At 44.6% G+C, this 12,192-nt stretch overlaps 1 protein-coding gene and 2 pseudogenes across 1 annotated transcript in view; all 3 read left to right on the forward strand.

Moving 5' to 3' along the window:
* The first annotated feature begins 1,045 nt into the window (after window positions 1-1,045).
* Window positions 1,046-3,484, forward strand: LOC144685379 (protocadherin-10 pseudogene; annotated as a pseudogene).
* Window positions 3,485-5,106: 1,622 nt separating this feature from the next.
* LOC144685380 (protocadherin-10 pseudogene) lies at window positions 5,107-7,593 on the forward strand (annotated as a pseudogene).
* Window positions 7,594-8,623: 1,030 nt separating this feature from the next.
* LOC144685381 (uncharacterized) overlaps window positions 8,624-12,192 on the forward strand; it is a 70,725-nt gene continuing 67,156 nt past the window's right edge. The window contains exons 1-2 of the mRNA XM_078549777.1: window positions 8,624-11,190; window positions 11,937-11,944. Coding sequence (XP_078405903.1) covers window positions 8,731-11,190; window positions 11,937-11,944 — 2,468 coding nt within the window. The 5' untranslated portion in view covers window positions 8,624-8,730. The remainder of the gene's footprint in view (window positions 11,191-11,936; window positions 11,945-12,192) is intronic.

Genomic DNA, 12,192 nt, shown 5'->3' on the forward strand with positions numbered 1-12,192 from the left:
TATAATATAAAGTCTGAAAGGGTAGTGATCACTTGTGACTTTCAAAGGGGTGTTGGATATATAGTTGAAATTAATCATTTGCAAGGCTATTGGGAATAAGCAAGGGGGTGGGATTAATAGGATTGCTCTTGCAAATAGGCAGTACAGGCATGAGGGATCAAATATCATTCTTCTGCATGATACAATTCTATGATCTTCCCTGCCCAGTACCCTAGCTCCATTAGTGCACCTATTCAGAACTGAGTTCTCTCTGCTTAAACTTTTTGTATATTGCTCCCAAAAAGTTAGCGGACCCACATGTTAATAATGTAGAGAGGACGCGGATCCATGCTTCGAAGTTTACAAAAAGTTAGTGCTAACCCAGTGATGTGTTCTTTCTCTTCAGGATCTCATATGATAAAATTATGTTAAAAGACTAGATAAAGCCAATGAAAGGACAATAATATCAGAGAGTTTAGGATGTGGCTAAGTGCCCTCAGTGGTCTCTAAGCAGGAAGAATTTTCCTATGTCCATTGTATCCATGGCCATAAAATAATTTTTCAGAAAGAAGAAAAAAATTCAAAGCATTAAAAAGGTGTGTTATATTTTTAGTTGTACAACAAAAAAAGGAATTAATAACGCTTTAGCAGGACATTCTAGCTTTAAGAACTGAAAGGTGTTCTGATTGGTTGAATAAGAGTCCGCCAATCAGAAGCTAATAAGGGCCTGGTGGTCCTGACTGCCGCTTCCCTTCCCATCCACCATCACATACGACCCGAAACAATGTGAAATTGGAAAGCGAGCTACGGAGGGTTACAGCAGTTTTCTCGGATGGGTTTTAGCAACAAAATGAAAACCTTTCTGAAACCATTTCGACGATTTCTTTAAAATGAAGGTATTTTTTATGCATTGCAGCCTTTTTAGCAAAGACAGTAGACATTCATAATTTTAACCTGAGGAGAAGCCGAACGCCACGGAGCCGTGCTGAAACAATTGGAATGTTTAACACTGGCGATGAGATGTTATAACGCATTTTGTTTTTTAAAATGGAACCTGCTATCTTGCATGTTTATCTCCTGGGATCTAGTTTCAGGAGAAATTCGTTATTCGATTCCTGAAGAATTGCAACTGGGTGCGTTTATTGGGAATATTGCAGACGATTTGGGATTAGATGTTAAACAGCTTTCGGCTCGGAATTTTCGACTTGTATCAGGTCCAAGAAAGCGGCATTTGGAAGTCAATTTAGACAATGGGATTCTGTTTCTAAAGGAAAAAATTGACAGGGAACAACTCTGTGGCCCTAGCCTCACTTGCGTTTTGTCTTTGGAGGCCGTGCTTGAGAATCCTCTGAATCTTCACCAAATCGAAGTGGAGATTCTGGATATAAATGACAACGCTCCCAGTTTTCCAAAGAGCCAGATCCGCCTTGAAATCTCCGAAGTTGCTGCGCCAGGAACGCGTTTCGCCCTCGAGTGCGCGCACGATCCGGACGTTGGAACCAACTCCGTACAAACCTACCAGCTCGTTGCAAATGAATACTTCTTGCTGAATGTTGAGGCGGGTATTGGGGATGGAAAGTTACCCGTGCTGGTGCTGGAAAAGTCCCTGGACAGAGAGAAGCAATCGACCCACAGGTTACTGCTATTAGCCAAAGATGGCGGGGTACCCGAAAGATCTGGCACTGCCCAGATCAACATCATGGTTGAAGATGCCAATGATAACGCGCCGCTTTTCCCTCAGCCGGTTTACAGAATCAACCTGTCAGAGAATGTGACCAAAGGGGCCCTAGTACTCCAGGTAAATGCTACCGATTTGGATGATGGCTCTAATGGGGAGATTGTGTACTCTTTCAGCAGCCATACAACTGCCAGGGTCCGTGAGCTGTTTGGTTTGGATTCCAAAACTGGCGAAATAAGAACTAAAGCGAATTTGGACTATGAGGATATTAGTGTTTTTGAGATTATTGTACAAGCAAAGGACAAGGGCGCTCACGCGACTCCGGCGTACTGTAACGTTGTATTGAATATTATTGATGTAAATGATAACGCGCCTGAAGTGACACTGACTTCTTTGTCCAGCCCGGTTCCTGAAGACTCTCTGCCTGGGACTGTAGTGGCTCTGATCAGCGCGTCAGACAGAGATTCCGGTGAAAATGGGCGGTTGCGATGTCTAATCGGAAACAATCTTCCTTTCGCGCTGGATTCGTCCTCGAAGAAGCATTTAAGATTGCTCACCCAGGGCCTGCTGGACCATGAGTACATCTCCACCTACGACGTTACTCTCACCTGCAGTGATGGAGGGTCCCCGCCTCTCACCGCCAACAAAACCATCTTGGTTGAAGTTTCGGACAAGAATGATAACGCACCACAATTTGCGCTGCCTTCCCTTACAGCGTACGTGATGGAGAACAACAATATCGGTGCGTCCGTTTTCTCCGTGACAGCATTTGATCCGGACACAGGTCAGAACGGTCGTCTCTCCTACTCTATCCTGGAGAGTCGGATTCAGAGCGAATCAATAAGCAAATACATCTATATTAACGCAGAGAGTGGCGTGCTATATTCCTATAGACCTTTTGACTATGAACAATTAAGAAAAATTCGGTTTCAAGTCCAGGCGCGTGATCATGGAGTCCCGCCACTCGCCAGCAACGTTTCTGTCGACATCGTTATACTCGACCAGAATGATAATGCCCCAGTGATCGTGCATCCGATAGCGGAGCGCGGGGCAACAATGACAGAGACGGTGTCCCGATTCGCGGAACCAGGGTATCTGGTGGCTAAGGTGACGGCCACTGATGTGGACTCTGGACAAAATGCTCGCCTGTCCTACCGGATCCTCCGTGCTACTGACTTGGAGCTCTTTACAATTTCACTGGAAACGGGGGAAATATGGACAAGCCGTAGTATTACAAAGACAGATGCACCCAAGCAGAGGTTGGTCATCATTGTAAATGACAATGGAACCCCAGCCCTTTCTGCGACAATGTCTATCATCCTGTCAGTGGTAGAGGGGGATGCAGAAATGCTCAACGGCCCAGGCAGCTTGTCTGAAAACCCAGACTTCACTTCCGACACAAGCCTCTACTTAGTCATATCGTTAGGGATCATCTCATCCATTTTTCTGGTGGTTTTAATTATTCTAGCTATTAAAGTTCATCAAAGCAGAAATACTTTTGGTGGGCACAGTTGTGTTTTGGGGACGTGCTGTTGTTTTGCATCAAGGCCCTCGCGGAATGGAATTCAGAAAGCCAGCCGGAACCTCCACATCACCCCCAACTATGTTGAAGTATTTGGGGGCGATCCGCTGTCCCAAAGTTACCGCTATGAGACATATTCACGTTCGCTAAAGAGGGACCTCCAGTTTCCCAACACGTGCTGTTCGGAAAAGAATAAAGCCAGGAGTGAAATCATTGCAAACGGGGGGAAAGCATCTTTCTCAAATTCGGAGAATGCTATGCTTAGTGAGGTGAGGTGCCTGAATGGAAAGAAAATTCGATCTTAATCGGGCAAATGCAGATGGAATGGTATCAGGAATTTAGAACACTCGTTTTACTGCTTTATGTTTTTCCTTATGGCTATTTACTCAACGGCTCAGATGTGGGGTAACAAATAGACATTTTAATATTCGTTTACAGGTAAACAGCTGTTGTGGCTATCTCTGTCACTGTTCTGCACCCCCATTACCACGCACAGTGAGACATTTTCTAAATTGGGTGCTTCACTGCTGCAGCTAAGACATCTGATTGTGAGCTCATAAGAAATAGGAGCAGGAGTAGGCCATTCGGCCCATCGAGTCTGCTCCGCCAATCATGGTTGATCTGATTGCGGCATTCATGCCACTTTCTTGTCTGTCCCCCATGTCCCTTGACTCCCTTGTCAATCAAAAATCTGAATATATTCAATGACCCAGCCTCCACTGCTCTCTGTGGAAGAGAATGCCAAAGGTTAGCGAGCCACGGAGAGAAGAAATTCTTCTTCATCTCCACCTTAAATAGGAGGCCCCTAACCTTTAAACTCTGCTCCCTAGTTCTAGATTCTCCCACGAATGGGAACATCCTCTCAGCATCTACCCTGTCAAGTCCCTACTCAGAGTCTTATATGTTTCAGTCAGTTCACCACTCATTCTTCTAAACTCCAATGTGTTTAGGCCCAACCTGCTCAACATTTCTTCCCTTCATCCCACTTATAAGACTAACTTATGGGGCTAAATATGAACGATTGTCATTGGCTCAGTAATTATGTTTAACGGTCCATCATAGGTATTTCATTATTTGTTTACATGTTTCTGTTCTGAAACCAAGGCCCATAATATGGGGCGGTATTACTGTTGCAACCACCTAATTTCAACTCAATGTGGGGGTTCGGGAGAGGGGTCCAGGTGGAAATGTATTATGTTTTGCGCCAATAGTTTATTAAAATTCACACCTCCTAATTTTTTCTCGATAGCATTTTCGTCACCCGATAGCCACAATACGTCCAAGTGAATTAGATATGTTTAATGGAGAAATGAATTCAACACCCTGAGCACTGTGGTGAATCAAACGTTCGGCTCATCAATGAAGCATTCAGTGAAGTGTATTGTTCGATCGGGTTCCGATATCCTGTCAACTAAGTGTCAAATCTATTCAAAATATAATTATTAATGTTATTGAATGAAAACAGCTCCAAAATGGCGAAGGAAACGGTTAGTTAGATTTTACATTGCACAACAATAAATGTAAATATTGCGCAAAGGTTTTGAAAGACAGTCCAGCTTTAAGAAATGCTTAGTGTGGTGATTGGCTGAATGCAAGTCAGCCCTTTTGACCAATGAAAAGCTGTACTGTGACTGGAGATCCTTACTGCCTTACCCTCCTCTTCCGCCATTATATACGACCAGATAGTGTGTAATGTTGGATAGAGCTGCGTCTCGTTACATTACGTTTTCTACATTCATCCACTGGCGTTTTTAGAAGGAATAAGAAGGTTTGTCAGAAATAATTTCGCCGATTTATTTTTTTAAATGTACGTTTGTTCATGCAAACCAGTTGTTTCGCCAAAATGAACACGTAATTCACTCTTTTGCGAGGAATTATTCAACGGAGCCGCGTTGTGCTCAATCACTTGAAATGCTTTGTGCTGGAAATGGAATATTATAAAATATATTGGCTATTGAAATGGCAACTTCTATATTGTATCATCTCGTCCTGGGAAGGAGTTTCTGGACAGATACGTTATTCAATTGCTGAGGAACTGAATGTGGGCGCCTTTGTCGGGAATATCGCAGAGGATTTGGATTTGGATAAAAAGGAGCTCTCCGCTCGCGGCTTTCAGGTTGTGCCCGGTCCCAGTAAGCAGTATATGGACGTAAATTTAGACAATGGGATTTTGCTTGTGAAGGAAAAGATAGACAGAGAGCAGCTCTGTGGGCCGAGCCACACTTGCACATTGTCCTTGGAAGCCGTGATTGAAAATCCCCTGAATGTGTACCATTTTCAAGTGGAGATTCTGGATGTAAATGACAACGCTCCGACTTTCCCAGAGAGCCAGTTCCGTCTGGAAATCTCAGAGGTGGCTGCCCCGGGAACGCGCTTTGCCCTGGAGTGCGCGCACGACCCGGACGTTGGAACCAATTCCGTACAGAGCTACCAGCTGGTAGCCAACGAGTATTTCAGCCTGGATGTCGAGACGCGCGGTGGGGACGGAAAGTTACCGGTTTTAGTCTTGGAAAGACCCCTGGACAGAGAAAAGGAAAATACACACAGGTTAGTGCTAATTGCGAAGGACGGAGGGGTTCCTGAGAGGTCAGGCACTGCTGAAATAATGATTGCAGTGGAAGATGCCAACGACAACGCACCTGTTTTCCCCCAGTCAGTCTACAGGGTCAGTTTGCTGGAGAATGTACCTAAAGGAACATTGGTGATCAAACTAGACGCCTCTGATTTGGATGCGGGTCTCAATGGGCAGGTAGTTTATTCATTTAGCAGTCACACTTCGAATAGAGTCCGTGAACTTTTTGGCCTGGATCCAAAAACTGGTGAAATCAAAATTAAGAAGAATTTGGACTATGAAGTAAACAGTGTTTTTGAGATTAATGTACAAGCAAAGGACAAGGGACCTCACGCAACCCCTGTATACTGTCACGTGGTGCTTGACATCGTTGATGTGAATGACAACGCACCTGAGGTGACCCTAACATCTTTGTTCAGTCCTGTCAGTGAAGACTCTCCCCCTGGAACGGTGGTGGCTCTGATCAGTTCAACAGACAGAGACTCGGGAGAAAACGGACACGTACAATGTCAGGCCCCAAATGGCCTTCCCTTTAAACTGGATTCGTCCTTAAACAACTACTACAGATTAGTTACCAGGGAGGCGCTGGATCGGGAGCGTGTATCAAACTACAGTGTAACTATCGTGTGCAGGGATGCGGGAATCCCCACACTCACCTCCAACAAAACCATCCTGGTGGAGGTTTCTGATACAAATGACAATCCACCCCAGTTTCCTCAGCCTTTATATACAGCTCATGTGATGGAGAACAATGCTATCGGTGCGTCCATATTCTCGGTGAGTGCTTTCGATCCGGATTTAAATCAGAACGCTCACCTGTCCTACTTTATCTCGGAGACTCTGATTCAGGGCAAGCCGGCCTCCACTTATGTCTCCATTAACTCGGTCAGCGGTGTCATCTATTCTCAGAGAACTTTCGACTACGAGCATCTCAAAAACTTTCGAATCCAAGTTCAGGCGCGGGACTCTGGAGCCCCGCCACTTTCTGGCAACACTTCAGTGGATATAATTATCCTCGACCAGAATGACCACGCCCCCGTAATCGTGCAACCGTTACCCGAGTTCGGCTCCACGGTATTAGAGACGGTATCCCGGTTCGCAGAACCAGGCTACCTGGTTGCCAAAGTTTCTGCTACTGATGGTGACACAGGTCAGAATGCCCGCCTTACTTACCAGATTCTCCAAGCTACTGACGCTGGCCTTTTTACTATTGCACCAGACACAGGGGAAATTTGGACTATCCGTAACATAATGAATAATGATGCTACTAAGCAAAGGTTGGTAATTGGGGTTAAAGACAATGGATTACCTCCGCTTACAGCCACAGTGACATTAATCTTGTCTGTGACGGGAACTAATGTACAAATGCTCTCCGATGTGGCCAATGAAGATCCTGGGTTCGTTTCTGATACCAGTTTTTACCTGGTCATTACTTTAGGCATCATCTCGACCATTTTTCTGGTGATTTTGATTACCCTCGCTATCAAGGTCCACAACACCTCTTCTCTGGACACGTGTGGCTGTTTTGCAAGAAACTCCCGACATGGAATTCAAAGGGGCGGCAGAAGTCTTCAGATACCACCGAACTATGTTGAAGTGTTTGGGGGTGATCCACTCTCTCAGAGTTTCCGTTACGATACATGCTCAACTTCACACTCCACAAAGAGAGATTTCACGCCTTCCAACAGATGCAGCATGTCTTCACGGAAGAACGACGTCCCAAGTGGTATTTTGGGGAATGGAGATACCCCTGGGGCACCAAACACTGCGCAGTACAGGAACTCTGTGAATAATGAGGTGAGGATCTTATTCGAGGCCGAAGAGAACACCTCATGGGTTTGATTTGGAAGTACAAATATCCACCGAAAAAATATCGATCCTGGAGATCGGATTATACCCAAGAGGGAATCCTTTCAATCTGCTTTGCTATCTGAATGCCCAGTCGCTAATCCTGGACCAGCTCCTGTGCTATTCAATAAGCTGTCCTTCGGTGCGTTCATATGGCTTTACCATCACGCTGATTGTGCCTGTTAGAGAAAGTTACCATTGTGTAAGTGTGGATAAAGCACAATCCACAAACCCACCTGTAACATGCTTTCATCTAAACTTTAGAAAAAGAAAGAAACGAAAGATTGCTCACTCTAGAATTCCACCTGGGTCTGTGATGTTAAAAGAAATTAGGTATCAGTGCTCTGATGGGCGTACTCCATATGGTTGGCATGAGTTATAGTCTTACATTTACATTTACCATCTTTATGGAGAATTATAACATCGCATGTTTCTCTCAGGGAAATATTCAAATCAACTGAATATATAATTAATAGACTCAGTGGGGTTTAAACGTTGCAGGTGAACAAAGTGTGATCCTGGCAATTTGTGTTGAAAGGGGCCTGAGGCAAGATTTTCTGGGGTTTCAGTCTAGTCCCATAATGCCTCATTAGGAAAGAGATAACACAAGTTCAGGTTTTTTAAATGAATTCCGACGAAGCAATTCTTAGAAAACCCACTAAAGTTTGGAAAAATCGCCAAAATAATTCAGGAAAAGATAGGAGAAATTTAGATTGCACAATACTAAATGTAAATATCACGCAGCGACTCACAGAGGCATTGCAGCTTTAAGAAATGTTCTGTATGGGGATTGGTTGAATCCCAGCTCACCAATGAGAAGCTGTAATGTGTCTGGAGATCTTGACTGCCCTCTTCCCTCCCCATCCACCATTACGTACGATCAGATACAGTGTAAAACCAGCATAGCGAGCTGCGCGGCGCTTCACTGGGTTTTGTGTTCGCATATATTGGTAATTTTTAAAAGAAATCTGCAGAATAGAACGAAATCTCAGTGATATTTGAAAGAAATACAGGTATCTTTATTAAATATCGCCCCCTTTTATCGTTGAAAATGGTTTATATTGAATCTTATTCCAAGAAATGATTGAATGGCGTCTCGCGCTGAAGTAATTGGAATGCTTTGTGCGGGAAATGGGACTTTCTGAAATATGTTGGCTGTTAAAATGGTCACTTTTATGCTGTGTGTTGTCCTCCTCGGTTCTGGTTTCGGGACAAATTCGCTATTCAATTCCTGAAGAACTGCAACTGGGCGCCTTTGTTGGGAATATCGCAGACGATTTGGGTTTGGACGTGAAAGAGCTCTCGGCTCGCAGTTTTCGGATTGTGTCTGGTCCCAGGAAGCAGTATCTGGATGTAAATTTGGACAGTGGGATATTGTTCGTGAAAGAAAAAATTGACAGGGAACAGCTCTGTGGGCCGAGCCCCATTTGTACATTGTCCTTGGAGGCTGTGATCGAAAATCCCTTGAACGTGCATCATTTTCAAGTGGAGATTCTGGATGTAAATGACAACGCTCCCAGTTTCCCCAAAAGCCAATTCCGTTTGGAAATCTCAGAGGTGGCCGTGCAAGGAGCGCGTTTTGCCCTCGAGTCGGCGCAGGATCCGGACGTTGGCATCAACTCCTTACAAACCTACCAGTTAGTGGCTAACGAATATTTCACAATAGACATCCAGTCGCGCAGTGGAGATGGCAAGTTGCCAGTCATAGTGTTGCAAAGGCCGCTGGACAGAGAAAAACAAAGGACACACAGGTTAGTGCTAATTGCCAAGGATGGGGGCATCCCTGCAAAATCTGGAACTGTCCAGATAATTATTACCGTCCAGGATGCTAACGACAACGCGCCCGTGTTCCCACAGTCAGTATATCGGGTGAGGCTACTGGAAAATGCACCCAAAGGAACTCTGGTAATCAAATTAAATGCTACTGACTTAGACGACGGTCCCAACGGAGAGATTGTATATTCTTTCAGTAGTCACGCCTCCGCCAGAGTCCGTGAACTGTTTAACGTGGATTCCAGAACTGGGGAAATTAGAATCAAAGGTAACTTGAACTATGAAGAAAACAGGGTTTTTGAGATTAACGTGCAGGCGATGGACAAGGGGCCTTATGCAACCCCTGTGCACTGTGATGTGCTGGTGAACATTACTGATGTCAATGATAACGCACCTGAGGTGACTTTGACTTCGATGTTCAGTCCTGTTAGCGAAGGCTCTCCGCCTGGGACCGTGGTGGCCCTGTTTAATGTGGAGGACAAAGACTCGGGTGATAATGGGCAGGTCCAATGCCAAATTGTAAATGGCCCTCCTTTCAAACTAGATTCTTCTTTGAAAAATTATTACAGGCTGGTCACTCAGCAGCCACTCGATCGCGAAAATATCTCAAAGTACGACATTGCAATCCTATGTAGCGATAGAGGAATCTCTCCCCTCACAACCAAGAAATCCATCCGGGTGGAACTTTCCGATATAAATGATAACGCGCCCCGCTTTACGCAGCCTTCTTACACAGCCTACGTGATGGAGAATAACCTTATTGGCTCTTCCATCTTCTCAGTGACAGCTTTTGATCCTGATTTAAACCAGAACTCTCGCCTGTCCTACTCCATCCTGGAAACTGGGGATCAGGACCTGCCAATTTCCGCGTATGTGCACATTAATTCAGAAACTGGTGTTATCTATTCTCAGAGAACGTTTGACTATGAACAAGTTAAGAACTTTCAGATCCAGGTCCGAGCAGAGGACTCTGGGGCAGTACCACTGACCAGCAACGCCTCAGTGGACATTATTATCCTTGACCAAAATGACAATGCCCCGGTTATCACACACACATCTCCAGAGTATGGCTCTACGGTGATAGAGACTGTATCGAGACTCGCAGAGCCAGGTTACCTGGTTGCTAAAGTATCCGCAACCGATGCAGACTCTGGCCAGAACGGTCGCCTCTCTTACCAGATCTTTCAGGCTACTGATCCTGGACTTTTTACTATTTCATCGGACTCGGGGGAAATATGGACAATTCGTGGTATTCTGGACAAAGATCTCAGTAAGCAAAGGTTGGTCATTGTAGTAATGGACAACGGGGCGCCATCACTTTCAGCTACAATGACCATCATTATATCAGTGGAACAAAGCAAAACAGAAATGTTATCCGAGGTGGACAGTTTATCTGAAGGACATGTTTTTGCTTCGGGTACAAACTTTTATTTAGTCATATCTCTCGGCTTACTTTCCGTCATTTTTCTGGTCATTTTAATTATCCTCGCTATTAAGGTTCACCGAAACAGACCTGGCGTTGATAGCTGTATCTCTTGCCAGGGCACCAGTTGCTGCTTTGAGGCAAGAACTCAGAAGGCCGGGAGGAGCCTTCAGATTCCTCCAAACTACGTGGAAGTGTTTGGGGGCGATCCACTGTCCCAGAGCTTCCGCTACGACACGTGTTCATCCTCGGATACGGTCAAGAGAGACTTCATGTTTCGCAACATGTATAGTTCACACGCCGGCAAGAAGAACACCTACAGAGGCCCTACTGGAAAGGAAGAGAACCCACCGGTGCTGAATTCTGACCATTCTAGAAACACTGCTAGTAGTGAGGTGAGACATCCCTCTGAAGGGTGGGACGGGAGAACACGGAATGTGTTTGATTCTGATGTACTCATATCACCCTAAGGATTTCTACAGGTGCAGATGAAGAGATGGGAGAGATGCTGCCTAAGCTATCAATATTCCTCGCTTTTTAAATTCTACATCATTATCTCTGACCAGGCTCAACGCTAGAGGCGTCTTACCATTTCCTTGATAATTAATCCATTATATTTATAATTATAATTGTTATCCAGCATGAAGGTATCTTTAAAATGCTTTGGTACACAATGCAGAATCCATTATTTATAGACAAAAAAGAACAACATGTTTGAGATGCTGACAGGCTGTTTGCCAAGGCTGGAAATGCAGGATTAATGGTCACAGTCTCAGAATGACGGGTCAGTCATTTTGGACCGAGATGAGGAGGAATTTCTTCGCTCAGAGGGTTGTGAATCTTTGGAATTCCCTACCCTAGAAAGCTGTGGATGCTCAGTCACTGAGCATATACAAAACTGAGATGGGTAGATTTGTAGGCATGAAGTGAGCCAAGGGCTGTAGGGATAGGGCGAGAAAGTGGAGGCGATGAGTTAATTGAGCCATGATCTTACTGAATGGTGGGGCAGGTTCGATTGGCCCTCTGCTCTACACCTGTTCTTATTTCTTATGTTCTTATGGTTTAATGACAATAGAAATATTAGACTGTTTTCTGAAGCATTTATGCCTACCTAATGAACAAGCTCCTGTGTTTTGTGCAGGATCCTTCGTAAGGGACAAACAGTTAACAGATCCACGTTAAAGGGGTATCTCACCTTGGCCACAACCTGCTATGCCATTTACCTGAAAATAACAGCAAGCTTCATTAGCCTTGCTTTTTATTTTGTCAGCAAATCTTGTCCCATAGTTTAAAAGATTCCTTGGCAGAGAAAATAAAGTCAAAATATTGAAGGAAATGTTGGAGATATTTTTGGTTGTACAACCATAAATGTTACTTTTACGCAGAGGTTGACAAAG

The sequence above is a fragment of the Cetorhinus maximus genome, chromosome 10, assembly GCF_964194155.1.
Source record: "Cetorhinus maximus chromosome 10, sCetMax3.hap1.1, whole genome shotgun sequence".
Classification (NCBI taxonomy): Eukaryota; Metazoa; Chordata; class Chondrichthyes; order Lamniformes; family Cetorhinidae; genus Cetorhinus; species Cetorhinus maximus.